Source organism: Bombus affinis, chromosome 9 (assembly GCF_024516045.1).
Source record: "Bombus affinis isolate iyBomAffi1 chromosome 9, iyBomAffi1.2, whole genome shotgun sequence".
Taxonomy (NCBI): domain Eukaryota; kingdom Metazoa; phylum Arthropoda; class Insecta; order Hymenoptera; family Apidae; genus Bombus; species Bombus affinis.
Genome location: NC_066352.1, coordinates 2,025,922 through 2,040,690, shown reverse-complemented (window position 1 = coordinate 2,040,690; position 14,769 = coordinate 2,025,922). Strand labels below are relative to the sequence as shown.

The window sequence follows — 14,769 nt, the reverse complement described above, 5'->3', positions numbered from 1 at the left end:
AGACTATCTTCGATACAGGGTACAATATTTTTACGCAACCTTCTAAAACCTTCAAATAAAAATTTCAAATTTACATTCATTCGATATCGACGATATCATATACTATGTTTTTAATTTTCAGCTAGGAAGTATCTGTGAAATTTCTCTGTACGCGGTTTTATCCCGTGACTTCCCGCTAAAACGACGCAGACATTTATCAATGAAATTATGAAACTACTACAAGAAGGTGCATTCGCCTCCACGAGATTACGAGGATCAAGGCCCGTTTAGTCGCAACTCCCCAGGACGAGACTTTAACTGATTTTAGTCAAAGTGCCGTAATTCCCTGCGACGAAAACGTAACGAGTTCTGAGAAATGGGGACAATCCACCCCTGTTCGTTCTTCATCCTCTTCCACTAGACACGAAACTCCGAAAGTAAGAGTCTGAAATCCTGTACGCAACTTTAAATTAAGGTAATTCGTTTTACTTATGCACGTCTTGCATTCTTAGATTGTAACCATTTGCTATCGTTTATTAATTTCATTTTTTGACCATTCTGTCAGATAAATTATCTTTTTTACGAGTTGCTGTTATGTGTGTATTCAAACCATAGTTACTACATCTGTGTGATCACCATCGTGATATATCTTCGTTTCTTCATCCATGTTTCACTACTTTGCCAAAAAACCATCTTCCAACACACACGCTCATCCACGCGTAACACGAGACTCGCACATCTAAAGACAATATCTGCAGGAACTTCCATAACAAAATTGTAAATCAATTGAAAGGCTTGCTAGCCGCCACCGGAAGATGCACAAAACATATTCATGAAACGAAGGTTTTGCGTTGACCATGTCGAACAACTAGTCGCCGGTTTAATGCTAACAGTTCACCTCTATCGCTGCTAGCTTATCATTCGAATTGTATATTCGACTTAAATACATCGTGCGACTCGATGCTCGCGATACAACAACAAAGTACAACGACAAAGCAAGAAGCACCATTCGGCGTGTCTACAAAATGTCACGCAGAGTTTTCGATAAAAACAGTTGGATGAAAGTTTCAAGGAATCAATGTTAATATACAGGATGTTACAAAAGAACGGTCTCGCATAGATGTGAAGCTGTTTGGAAATTTAGCAAATTTATATAAAATAAGTATCCTTTGTGATTACAATATAAAAATCTTGATCGATCTATTAATTACCCAAAGTAATTGCAAGTTATCGCGTTAAGCGGTCCATCCTATATGAGCACTTCGCAAACTTTTCATTTGTCTTGTTCGCCGCTTTGTAGTAGAATTCGTGAGTGACAAAATGAAACGCAGACTTTTCCTGATGAGATATGGAGGTTGGCTTTTGGATATTAAATTTTGGGAGGGGGCAGGGAGAATTTATCGATGAACTGGATAAACTAAGTTAGGAAATACAACAGGATATTTCATCATTTCACAAAGAAAGTGGAACTGATTGTAGAAGTGATTCTACTCTAATAAGAAATGAACATAGAGTCTTTCTTGTAATATGTAAAATATGTGATATACTATTTATTAATATATCACACGAACTTATACTTTTGTTCTCGTACTAATAACGATACTTCTTCTTTAAAAGTAACGGTTTAAAGTAATAAGTAAGCCTCTATATAAAATGAATTTTCAAATATTTAACTTGAAGATTTATTAAAATTTGTTAAAATAAATAGTTTTACATTTCCTGTTCGAAGAAAGTCAACAGTAGCAAATAGTTAATGGATTGATATCGAAAAGATAGTATCCTGTCTCTAAAAGTTTCAGAATTCCACGTCATTTCACTTCCATGTACGCGACCATATTTAGATAAGAAATTTTCACGAGCTACTAAAAATTCCGAATAATTAAAAACAGAATCACGAAGATTCTCGAAGAATTAAATTAAGTACTAAATACAAAAATTCAGTTTATTGGTATCGTATTACTTAGAAAACGATGGAAATTTCTTGGTAAATTTTTATGTATTTGGACGAAACGAGATAGATTGGGTCTACGTCGATACGAGAACGGCTTTCCAATAGTTTCACGTGGCAGTTTCGTTTAAAGTTTTTCGTCTAATCCGTTGGAGTGCGTCGACTGAAAAGGCTCGCCGCCCGTCTTCTCCGCAAATCCGGAGAACTTTGAGTCGCGTGGGTCACAAAGAGGATAAAACAAAATTTAGGACCGACGAGGAGAAAGTCAAGGGAGACAAACGAGAATAAAGGAAAAACGTAGGTGTACCTGTTAATCGTAAATCTTCACGAATTTTGTAATAACTGAACTTTGGATTTATGTACGGAAACGTACGAAACGAATTTTGTTATCGAGTTCCCATTTATGATAATTTTATTAAATACGATATTTTTATGAATCTTTTGATGTTTGATGATTTTAATCGATGTTCAGAAATTTACAATCTACGATTTATGTTTACTGTGTTAGGAAAAATTTTGTATATAATAATTTAATTAATTTTCCGTCAAATGAAATTAAGATTGTAACAGATCTGTTATATCTATTAAGACAAATCTGCATAGAAGTTTCAAAAGTTCAGTAGAAAAGAACTATGTATGTCGATTCATCCTATATTCTGCAACTCGCGTCACATCATGCGGAAACAATCAACGGAAGCTCGACATATATGTACTTTAGAGAGGAAGCATCGATCTTGAAAATCGATTCAAAGGGACGCGTCAAGCCACACTGGTGACAAATAACTCGACAGCGATTTCTATGGAGTCCCGGCTATGGGGAGATTTCAAGACAGCCAACCACGGTGTCGAAGTTCGAGCCTGTTGGCTCTTTCTTCCAGCAAGTTGAAAGCTCTTGCCTCGAACGTCGTTCTACTTAAAGACGATTAATAGCGATTCGTGATTAATGATGGAGTGTGCTTGCGCACAACGAGTGCTATAAGATCGATCAACACAGAGGAGAAGGAAGGGCAAACGGATCCTGCGAGCAATTTCCATACAACAAGCTACACGAACCGGATGAAATTCGAGAGGAACAACTCGAAGCGTCCCACCCCGTGAATCCCCAGCGGGATACGTTATCATAATGAACATGTTAAGATGTTTGACGTTTAAGCGGCCGAACTGTTACCGAAATTTCGTCCGTTGATCTTCTTTATTATGAATATTCTCACGTGGTAGCGTTTCTTCGAGCGATTTAAAATAAACAGACACTTATGATTAAAGAAGATAAACGTCGAAAAATTTCAATTTCTATGATTCGGCGCTATTGAACTTCCTTTACAATATTCTAAAGCAATTCGAATAATCTTACCCTGTTTATACGAACAATCGACAGTCCACGATGGTGAGCACAAACCACAAAACGATATTTATAACGAGTACGAGAAATTATTTGCACAAATCTACATTGCACGCGCAATGAAACATTGAAAACCGGAACGATTTAGCTAGAAACGATTTTCGATTTGACCATGGGTAGAGAGAGGGGGGAGGAAAGCGCGGGAATAACATCGAACTTGATTGCTGGGTATACAACAAAATATAGACGCACAGGAGGCAGGCAGGAGTGACACGTCGCGGTTTAATACGATTTAGAATGCCATCGCGGGGCCCATTTAAAACTGTCAAGCGTGAAATTCAGAAACGAGGCACCGGAAAACGTCACAATTTTCGAGTAGCTGAAACGCGAAATGCAATTTAACCCTCCATCCCTCTGCTACGGTGTCGAGAGATCGAAACTTTTTGAAGCTATCTCGTGTCCACCGCTTGCATAAATAACGCGAACGTGAAACACCGTTTATTTTGGCGAACGCAGGTAACGGGAACACGGACAACGCCACGACCGTGACCGGGGGTAAACTTCCGGTCTCTTCGGGGTAGAGTGCTCCGGGAAGCAATAAAACCTCCGGTTCCCGCGTGTTGTACGTACTTTCCAACTAATGTCTCCTACTTGTTTACGTTTTATTTTCTTCTATCTTCCTTTCTTTCCTTCTTTCTTCCTCTCTTCTTCCTTTCCTTTTTTATTATAGGAACTTTCTACGACTATCGTATTGCAAACTGCATTTGTTAACCGAGAACCATGCGACTGTGGGATGTGACTTTTAAGGATTGTTTGCATAATTATTTATAGGGTACACAGGTGATTCTTAAAATTTGTATTTCTACGAACGTGGCTAAAGAAATAAAACTTAGAAATTGGTTTCACGTAGTAGATATCAAAAAGTGTATTTTACTTTGAATATTTTACATATCTATGCATATCATAGCAGTCTATATATTTTTGCATCTTCAAATTTTCCATAAATGCATAAATATCCGCAGTCTAGCGATATGAAATTTTCACCAACGTCTATATCCTCCATTACGTTACTCGATAATTTATTACAGTTTTCAAATAGATTCCTATAAATTAGAAAATGCTATACCGTTATCGTTACCGAAAAGAATAAAATTAAGAAATATGTAGATATGCATCGCGAAACGACAATAGACAAGAAGGAAGTAAAGTGGTTCCATCTCTCGCGTGAAAGAATAATGAAGAAGCTCGAGCGAAAGGACAGCTGTTTCAAAGGGATGGTAACACAATTAAGAAATTCCTCGGCACTTGGTCGTGTCACGGAATATTTTACCGTTCTAAACGAATACCAAGAACGGGAATCTCGGTAACGAGAATCTTCTTCGTTTGATCGAGATTCTTCCGCTTGTCGTTGCGTTGCACAAAGTAACGGAGTATCGAATTCCGCTACTTTACTTTGAGATCAATCGGATAGAATCGAACGCGCTTCGATACATGTCAGAATGTGTGTACGCTATTTCGAGAGTTTTTGATACATCTCCACCTAGTTTTTTCGTAAAAGAACGGATAAAGTTGGCGGAGCAATCGCGCGATTGAGCGCGAGACAAAGCAGATACGTCGCGTCGCGTATTAATTCCGCTCGAAACCGGACTTACCTATATTTTCAACTTCTAGGACTAGACAGTTTCTTCGTTTGCATTTGCGACCAATCACGCAATAAGATTTTTCCTTGTGCAAAGACTTATCGACGTTTCTCGGTATCAGTCGCACGTACCGCGCGTGTTCGATATTCTTATGGATGGGAATAATTCTTCCGTAGCTGCGGAAACGGCGATGGTAACGTACAGCGTGCAAAAGGTTTTCGGCTACTTATCGCCAATCGAAAATCTGTTGTTTCTACGAATTACGAATTACCTAAATATAGAGATGTTATGTCCACAAATCATAAGATCTTTTCCACACCCTTCGAAATATACGTATCTCCGATACGATAAACACTCTTGGATACTCTTTGGTTCCTAGTAGTAACATGAAAAATCATTTTGCTACCGTTTATGAACATCGTCAAACTGAGAAACGCATCTTCCCCGAATATCTCCTACCTGGAGTAGAGAACTGAACTGGAGAAATGAATACTCTTGAGTAATTGTGAAAGCAGTTAAACCTCGCAAGCTTCTGGACGTCGCATAAGTTGCCTTTGAACGCACGGAAAGGAGGATTTCGACTAAGCTCGTAGCTTCCATCCCAAGGTTTCTATGGCTTTCCTCGTTCTCTTCGACATCGAAGCTTTTAGGAAGAATCCTTACCGATGACTTTTACGTCTGACCTTTGTCTGTATCCTACCGATACTCTTCTCCTTATTCCTCGTCTATTTCGTCTCGTTCGTTTCAATGTCAATCGCGTAAAAGAAGTTTGTACATGGAAAGAATGGAATTGCACAAACCCTTGATGCCAATGCGACTAATTGCAATTTTGTAATAATTAAAATGCGATTCGTCAGACGAACGTACAGTTTCCATGTGACATTTCGCTATTAAACCGAATGAAACAACGCGAAGGCTTAATTAACTTAAAACACGTACGGCTCTCGATGTTTTATTCCCAGCTGGAAAGCAAAGTGGCTCTGCACCCCGCGTATTACAATATTTGCCTTCTCCGCGACGCTGTTTGGTCAGCGACTGCGTCTACAGTCGTGTCTCGCGTTTGCTATTTTAACGGCGTGCCTTTTGCTTTTCTCTCGCAGCCAAATGAAATCGATTTTCCTTCCTCTTGTTTTAGCTCTTACAAACGCACGTTTTTCCACCCGGAAATGGCGTTTAAACGCGAAATTGCTCGACTAACGAACTATAACGATAAACTGACAAGTTTAGAGAATGATTAAACGTCGTTGGATAGAAATATAGAACGAATAGAATAGAATAGGAAAGGATAGAAACCGTATTTCTTCAATCATGGATGGGTTTCTGCAAGCACATTGCTACTCTGTGTAAATATGTATGGCTAGAGATTACTGTAAGAAGGCTTGAAACAACGCTAATAATATACCAGAGCTTATGAAACGGCCCGATACATAAATATTTTCAAAGTACAATTTAAACAAACGAAACCTGACACAACTCTTTGCATTCCATAATTTAGATACTTCATTGATGCACGACTTGTATTTTCATACAAAAACGCGAACGGTTGAAACAAACCCGCTACCGAGACATTAATTTACCATTACCTCAAGGTAATCAAGTTAAATTTTCACAATGGCAAACGAATTTCATCCGGCTGCTATTCGCCGCTACCATCAATTTTGCAGCTGCGCGTGACGTTTACAATTCGTCTAGATTAATCGTTCCGAAAGTTCTCAGGATATCAACGTTTCGTGTTCGCGTCGCCAGTTCGCACGATGGTATAACGCTTCTCATGTTCAGTCGTGTGTATCGTTTCAGAGCTTTTCTATCCTTCGCCGAATATATTGGAAAGCAAAATGAAGAAATATACTATCTATCGCTATCTATTGTTATACGTAACAAATAGACATATAGGATGTTTGTAACGAGTGGTATTGGAGAAAGGGTGATTGTACGTGAAACAATAAGTCCAACATATAGTGGAACAAAATATGGAAAACGATATAAAAATTTTGATTCTGAAAATTTTACGCGCTAACTGCTGTTGTTATCGTTGATGACAATACAGGTAAGTTGTAAAATGTTGCGGTGGCAGTTATGATTACATTTTCGTGCGTTGATACCTAACGCTAAAAATAAAAACGAGTTCTTAAAATTTAAAGCGTAATTCAACAATTTATTACCAAACATGAGCGAAACATGAATAATTAACGATTAATGAGACATTCGAGGAAAACAGACCAGCTGCAAGCAATTTTCCACGCTCTAAATAGTAACCAATAATTGATTTATGAACGACCCAACAATTGCTTCACGTTTCCAGAATAAACCTTTCTATCCCTGTACAGTCACTGGAAACTTTCGAACAAATTGTATCGTGGGAAAGAACAATTAAAAATTATCTTTAAAGCTTATCGCGGATGAATATTTCCTCTGCCTGTATCACGAAATATCTCGCATTAATATTCTCATATCGACGTTTGTAAGCTTCTATTTTAATTATTTCCTTTCGCCTCGGTTGTTTCGATAGAATATGTATCTGATCGCTTCGAATATTTTGTTCTGTTTTGGTTCTATTCTAATTTAGTCACTGCAGTTATCGACATCGAAAATGTTTCAAATATGTACTAGTTCCTTGCGTGGAATTTATGCAAATGGCAATTTGCTCGAAAACCATACAATTGAAACGAAAAAGAATATACGATTGGATCGAAAACAAGGCAGGTGTCACAGTAGAGTTACACTCAACTTGACAGTTCATTTATTTTTATTTCGTGTTTAAACTTGCGTTTACCATTAAAAGACAGTTATTTTTAAAGGTATTTTTGACAAACGTTACGTAAGAAAATGCAAGTATATTTGGAATAGAACGTCTTCCAACTTAACGGTGGGTCGAGTTCAAAGTGGACGGAGAACCAAGGTAAATACGAAGAGAAGTGGATCGGATATTCGCGGTTATGAAAGGCAAATTTCGAATTCCACGAACGCGCGATCCACGACTGCTGGACACCTGCACATGGACACACAGGTATATAGCCACATAGAGATACGTTTCGACGTAACGGCGTAAGAGACCAAGGGACACCAGGGGGTTCCGTCTTCGATCAATAGCTCGAGAAGTGCCAACGACGACCACCGTTTCTGTCTGGGCATCGATCCTTGCGTGTGCCACGTATACGAGTACTTACTTTCTGTCTATTCCCTCAGACTATCCCGCTCCCTCCCGAGTTAGTTCCCTCGTTTCCTGTATTCGTTATCAACGACCTGACTGCCGATCTTCACGATCCACGTTCAAACGACTGACGTGCTGATCACGATAAATATACCGATATGAACTGATCGAATCGTAAACTTGACCGTGCTAATATCTTGTTTTAACCCTTTCGTGACTACATTGTGGGCCAGATTGTTATCAATCTCAATCAAGCCAAATCAGCGACTTACTGAATTTAATTACCCCAGACTTCTGTATAACCTAACAGCATGCCGGATCTAAAGAGGCATTAGACAGTTTTTATATTAAAAAATTCCAAGAATCGTACATTCATGAAATTCAACCATACAATTGGACCAATCAGAACATAAAATTTTTATATAATTGCACGATTTCCAACCAACCACAAGAGAGATACGAAGAAGAAGAAGGTGAATAGAAACGTGTGCAAACGAAATAAAAGCGTAACGATTTATCATTCGGCCACTATGTTCCTGAAATCATTCAATCTTCTTGCGAGCGTGAAGATTATTTTATACTCGAATTATACCCACGTGACGCGGCTAGAGCTCGGTTTAATCTCGGTCTACGATCGCGTCGCTACGTTTTATCGTTCATTCTGCCATCGTAAATGCCGTCCGTTCTACCCATTCGCCCACCCCTTTTTGCATCCATTCGCACTTGTCATACGGATGAACGTGCTGTTTCATTGCCAACTTCGTCGATCGCACGCCGATGCAGTCGCGACATTTCCACCCCGTTTGTCATCGCATCTTTCTCACACTAGCAAGAATATCGTTACTTTAGTTTCTATCGAGCGCTTACCGTGTGATATTGAAATGAATAACTAGTTAGGTAAATATAACAAATAGTGTGTTTAGTAACGACGAATGTAACAAAATCGGGGAATTATCTGACACAGATTTGATTACTAACATGTGAAAAATGAAAAAACGAAGAAGGAAGATGGTAGGATAGAGCGTATGGAGAAAAGTGTTAAATGCCTGGGTAAACTTGGGAAATGCGAAAAAGAAGTAATAAAATGTGAAATTGAAGTAGTTCGCGAAGACCTGGTGAACCAAGGTTATTCAGTTCTCAGTGAAATCTTAGAAAAGGGATTAAAAACAGGAAGCGCGAAGGAAGTTAAAAGAAACGACAAAAGTATAAAAGCAATTGTCTAGTTGAAAAAGAAAACCTAATTTTGCATCAGAATATATGTTCGATATACGATAGCGAACTATTTTTGATCGGTATATTTGATATTTTGCAATTCTTTATTGTTGTCAGCCGCAGTTACAGCCTCGTATATTTCGACCAAACGTATCGACAAATATTTTATAACCAAAGTTGGCAGTGTGGTTAAATTTTTAAATTGCGTCGTTCGATGATCACGGGATACGTTGACGAAAACATGGTAAAAAACCGTGACAACGCGATTAAGTGTTCACCAGTGAATTTTCCGTGAAGAACACCGACCGGTGGCACGATTAAAAATAAAAGCCGCGAGACAATTCAATTTCATCCGATTATCGGGAGCGGTGTAGTTAATAGAGCCGCAGCACAAGATTAAAGTACGCGGCAGACTAATGAAAATTCGGTTCGTTATCGAATATTGCGATACACTGGATTATCGGTTGGGGGAAAAAATCGAATAATTAAATTAACGCGGCTTCCGGCCAACGTGATCGCGACTCAATCGAATCTCAATTGTACATTGTTACTCTTTTTTAGCATACTGCATGCGGATTGTGAGATATCTCGGTTCTGCCTTCTATTATAACGTGTATATCGAAAGCTTGACGAATCGAATACAGACTACAGGTACGATATAATATTATACATTAAATAATACAATATCATATGATAAATATGAAAAATACAGTCTACAAAAGTACAACGTTATCGTTAAGGAGCTCAATTTAATAAAAATGTAAGTATGAATTTTATATATGGGTAGAAATAACTGAAAAGTGGTTTAGCAGCAGATATAAGGCAGATACGTCGATTATCCTAAGATAGTTTCTTAACAATCATTGCGAGGATAGATGATTTAAGAATACATAAAAGACGATCGTTATCGATCGAATACTTACCTCTATGACTTCCAGTTATCTTATCCCGCAAGATATTTATCTGGTGCACCCGACCGAACTCCTCGAACAACTTCCTCAGATCGTTCTCGTCCATGTCGTGAGGTACTTGACCTACGAACATTTTTATGTTGTCGGGATCTGGTTGCTCTACGCCATTGTTGTTCATTATGCTGCAACAGAAAAACAAATTTCTATGAAAAATCATCATTCTTATGGCAAGTTCAATATCCAGTCAATCGTAATTGTAACGATAAATGGAATTATCGGTATATACAATTGAATTTAAAATACAATAATGAAACAATAGAATTAAAATAATCTTTTCTTGTATAATGTTAAATTTTAATTTTCATAGAAACAGAATCGAAACTTAAACAAAAGGTAGAAATTTTAATACGCGTGTAATAACTCTTCGATGATTATTCGTTATGCTTTAATTATACGTATGTATATAGATGAAAAGATATACGAAATACGATTGAAAAATATAATTTCCTGAGACCATAATTACACGTTTCACGTTTCTTCCATTTAACGATATTATCAATAATATATTCAACTAAAGCATGATACTTATGAAGTCGCTGGATTAACAAACATTTTCATCTGATGAAGTGCACTCGAAATCGGTCTATACGATATTCATTTTAAGAGGTTTGTACGCCCATATACTGATCTCATTACGAAAACGATAAAAAACGCTTAAGCGATCGGTTCAAGTGTAGCAGTACTTATGAAATTTTAAAATGCAGAAAAAATAACATATCTCGTTGATATCTCGCCTACGCTCCTATTTCACGACAAACTCTGAACGAGTTGAATCGTTTGAAATACACATCGACAGTTTTGAATTATCTCTGCTATGTATAATAGAGCAAAACGTTTTTGTTGGAGAGTGTATCGGATTATGGAGTATATCGGATAGGAAAAGTTCGATTAAACGTTAATATAACAAAAGACGAATGTGCCGTGAGTCCAGTTCCTTTTCCTTCGCCTTCTCGGCAGTTCCGCAATGACAATCGTACGAGCCACATTACAGTTTCTAAGTTACCAGTTGATGAAGTAATTAATTATATAATTAAATTTTTCCATTATTTTATTTACGTAACGACATTAATAACGAGTACATCTAAAAAGTTTGTCAGAATATATGCAACAATGTGGCCAAATTTTTCAAATATGCTTTCTTAGAATGTACCAATATTTCACATACATTTACCGCTAATTTCAAACTCGTTTCACTCAATTATAAAAACTACGCATCGAGTCTTTGACCCTCGTCGGAGGATTAACATCAAATTTCACGCAGGTTGATCAGATTCTAGGGAGGAAAACGTAGCTAAATTCATCGCGTTTCGGTGTGCATTTCGGCAAAAAGCTGCGCTATGTTTAATTAGCCTGCCGGTGAACACGTTTGCCTGGTGGTACGCGAACGCTTTTAAAACTTGCGCATCATTTTCGCCAGTATGCGGTAACGTCGTTCGAATTACACGCGTTTGAAATCGTCCTCGTGGGACACCGCTCTAGGAACCCCGAATCACATCCAAATGGATTATCTTGCCGTCCGGACCCGTCTGCACATGTTTCTCATAATTTTCTGCCTGGCGTATCATTCCAATCGCTCCACAGTCGAGTTTCATCCATAGTACCACATGAAAATGCGTCTCTAGTATTTTTCCAGCATTTGAATAAGTACGTGCGAGAGTCTCCTGCGACCAATTTCAAGAGAAGCATACGCATAAAATGATGGAGTTTACGAAATAAATGTGCAGAATTTAATGACGAATGTTAGCGATGGTTAAAGTCGCTATGACGAAGTATGAATTTCGTGTATGGAGTAACAAAAAGAACGCGGAGGATCTGGCAGAATTAAAGGAAAACCTTTTCAAACGCAGAGGATTTATCTCTCAACAGACATACATTCATTGTGTTTACTGTTTCATCGAGTATTACCATTAAATATCCCGATTGTCTCTTTAATCGCATCATCTACGAAGAGTAACAATTCACTTTCACCACACAATAATTTCTCCTCCGAAGAACTTTATTGCGTAACAAGCCAAAACTTTCCCTCTATGCAATTGTTACCCTTGTTCGAACAGTCACTCGACACACCAGTTCCACTGACGCCCCTTCCACAACTTGTACAAACCGGAAGAAGGCATTAAGGTTTTGCTAGCGGCTAAAACGCGACACTTTGCCATACCGTAAAACCGCGCTTGCATAAAGTTGGTCGTTGAAATAGCGAACCGGCATGCCGCTTTGACACCGTCGTGTCGCACTCTTCCCAGAGGCTCGTTCCTCGAGCATTTCCGTCTCGGTCAGCCATTCTTGCCCCGTTACCGGGCCGTGGCCATAAATCTGCGAACTTTAAAAGTCATCGTCGCTCGTGGCCAAAGGGAAAAGTTCTTGGTCATGGTGGCTGGTGCAGTGTGTTGCGACGTTAAGTGCATAATAATTAATGAGACAAAGTTAGGACGGTACCGCATTGGTAATTTTGTTTCATACTTGTGTCCATTATCCGGCATCATCCTCCGTAATGGCCTCAACGCCGAAGTAATTTTGTGTTTTTGGTGGTTTAGCTGGCCGTGAGGTGTTGTGACGCGAGACTATTTAGTTGATCGATAAGAGTGTAGTCGAATAACATACATTCTATATACCAGAATCAAAGACCCGAAGGAGATATCTATTATAACGATAAAGGAAGCGAAACTTCGAGCGAAATAGAAATTGATCAACAATTAATCGCAGTTTCTACGATTGGAGAAGGCAAGCGGCGGCCTACCCTATGGATTCGTCTTTGCCTGGCCTGATCCGGTATGCGAGAGTGCGGGAAAAAGAGTTGGGGAATTTCGCGGAACGAAAGGAGAAAGTTAATATTAGTCGGGGAGGTTTAAAGCGATTTTCCAGTCGGTCGACTCCTCTCATCTTGATCTATAGAGCGTACCATGAAGGATGGAAAGAGATGTCCAGATGGAAAGAGCAGCCGTTATAATGCTACGCAGCTCCCTTGAGAGACTTCCCCATATCCAGATAGGTTTCGCTTATTCTCTTTTGAAATCAAAGAGATGGGAAGTAGGTTAGCTAATCAAAAACTGGAGTAGGTTAACTAAACAAGGAGTGAGTCATAGTCAGTCGTGTATTGAACAGAGGATTTTGTAGAATCGCTTAAACGGCAGTTAGTCATGTGATACTTATTGATGTGGTTGTTTCGCGATTAGTTTTAGTTGGCTCGTTTTGAGAAAGATTTTGTTAATAAGTTGGTATTCTGTTCGGATATATTTGGTGTCTCTAATAGCAGGGCAGTTATTATGACATTTATCTACTGATTATATCTCCAAATTAAAAATGAGACATTTTACATGTGCACCACGTGTGACTAATGATATCCAATTATTTTTTGAATAAAATATGCGGTAAAAAGCTGTGTGCAGGTATTTAATACAGTCTTTTTTATACGTTGTTTTTACATGTCTCGAGAAGCATCGTAATATATAAATTGCATACATATACATAATGCATATACTGTATTTGTATAAAGAAGATATCTCAACAGTTCTACGTGCAAAACGTAATGAAAATTCGAAACTTTTGTTTCGAAAGCAATGAATAACTAAGATATAACTTGTTAAAACACGGAAAATCCGTTCCAAGGGATAATAATTGCTCTGGAAGGACAAGAATTATGCATGTAACGATCATAGGCATTAGCACAGAAAAACACGGAGAACAAAGTTACTGGACATATTTCCATACTTCAAACTAATTTTAGTCCGCTTCATTGTCGGAAAATATGGAAAGTACATCAACAACGTAATAAAACGATCATTCGTGTTTTCCTGGGTTGTTCTAAAATCGGTCTAATACGAGTATAATACAAAATATTGTGTAACAGAATTATGAAAATTTTATAGAAGAGGAGTCGTAGTAACAGACGAGAAAAAATGTTTTTAAGGAAAATAAATTTCAACTAATCATCATTAAAATTCAATTGAAGGTAGTAACGTAAATTAATCTAAAATTCCAAATAAATTAGGAGAAGTAATTGCATATTACTACATATTATTTTACGCTTTAGTCCAACGTTAGATAAAATTATCGAATAAAAGTTATTAACATGTATATGATGATTTGATTTTATGAAAATTCGTTGCCTGTATCTATAGATATCATTTAAGTACCAAAGTAAATTAAATTCATTGTTTCATATATATTAAATTCCTTCTCCTCGAACTTGTATTAGGATAATTAATATATTTTCTAATAAATACTTTGCAGTTCGCTTTCGCGTTCATGTCGAAACAGGAACTCATTACACGCGCACCAATTACGAAACAATTTATTGAAATATTCAAAATTTATCCATGGGGAATAATTTAGCTTTCAACGGTATAGCTGATATTGAAAACTTGAAATATGAAATATTTTCAACGTAATTGCATGATAAAAATTGTGATTTCAAATGAAAAGTTTCTACTGTATGCCCTGAAAATTTCTGTCATTCGTTTCATACGCGATAACTATTGTTACTAGTAGTTGTAATTGTTTCGACGATAATAACGGTTTAGCAGTAATTT

General features: G+C 37.8%; 1 protein-coding gene across 20 annotated transcripts in view; it reads right to left on the bottom strand.

The window, feature by feature from the left end:
* LOC126920331 (CUGBP Elav-like family member 2) overlaps window positions 1-14,769 on the bottom strand; it is a 468,989-nt gene that overhangs the window by 133,590 nt on the left and 320,630 nt on the right. For all 20 annotated transcript variants that reach the window (XM_050730521.1, XM_050730520.1, XM_050730522.1 and 17 more), the window contains one exon: window positions 10,193-10,362. In XM_050730521.1, coding sequence (XP_050586478.1) covers window positions 10,193-10,362 — 170 coding nt within the window. The remainder of the gene's footprint in view (window positions 1-10,192; window positions 10,363-14,769) is intronic.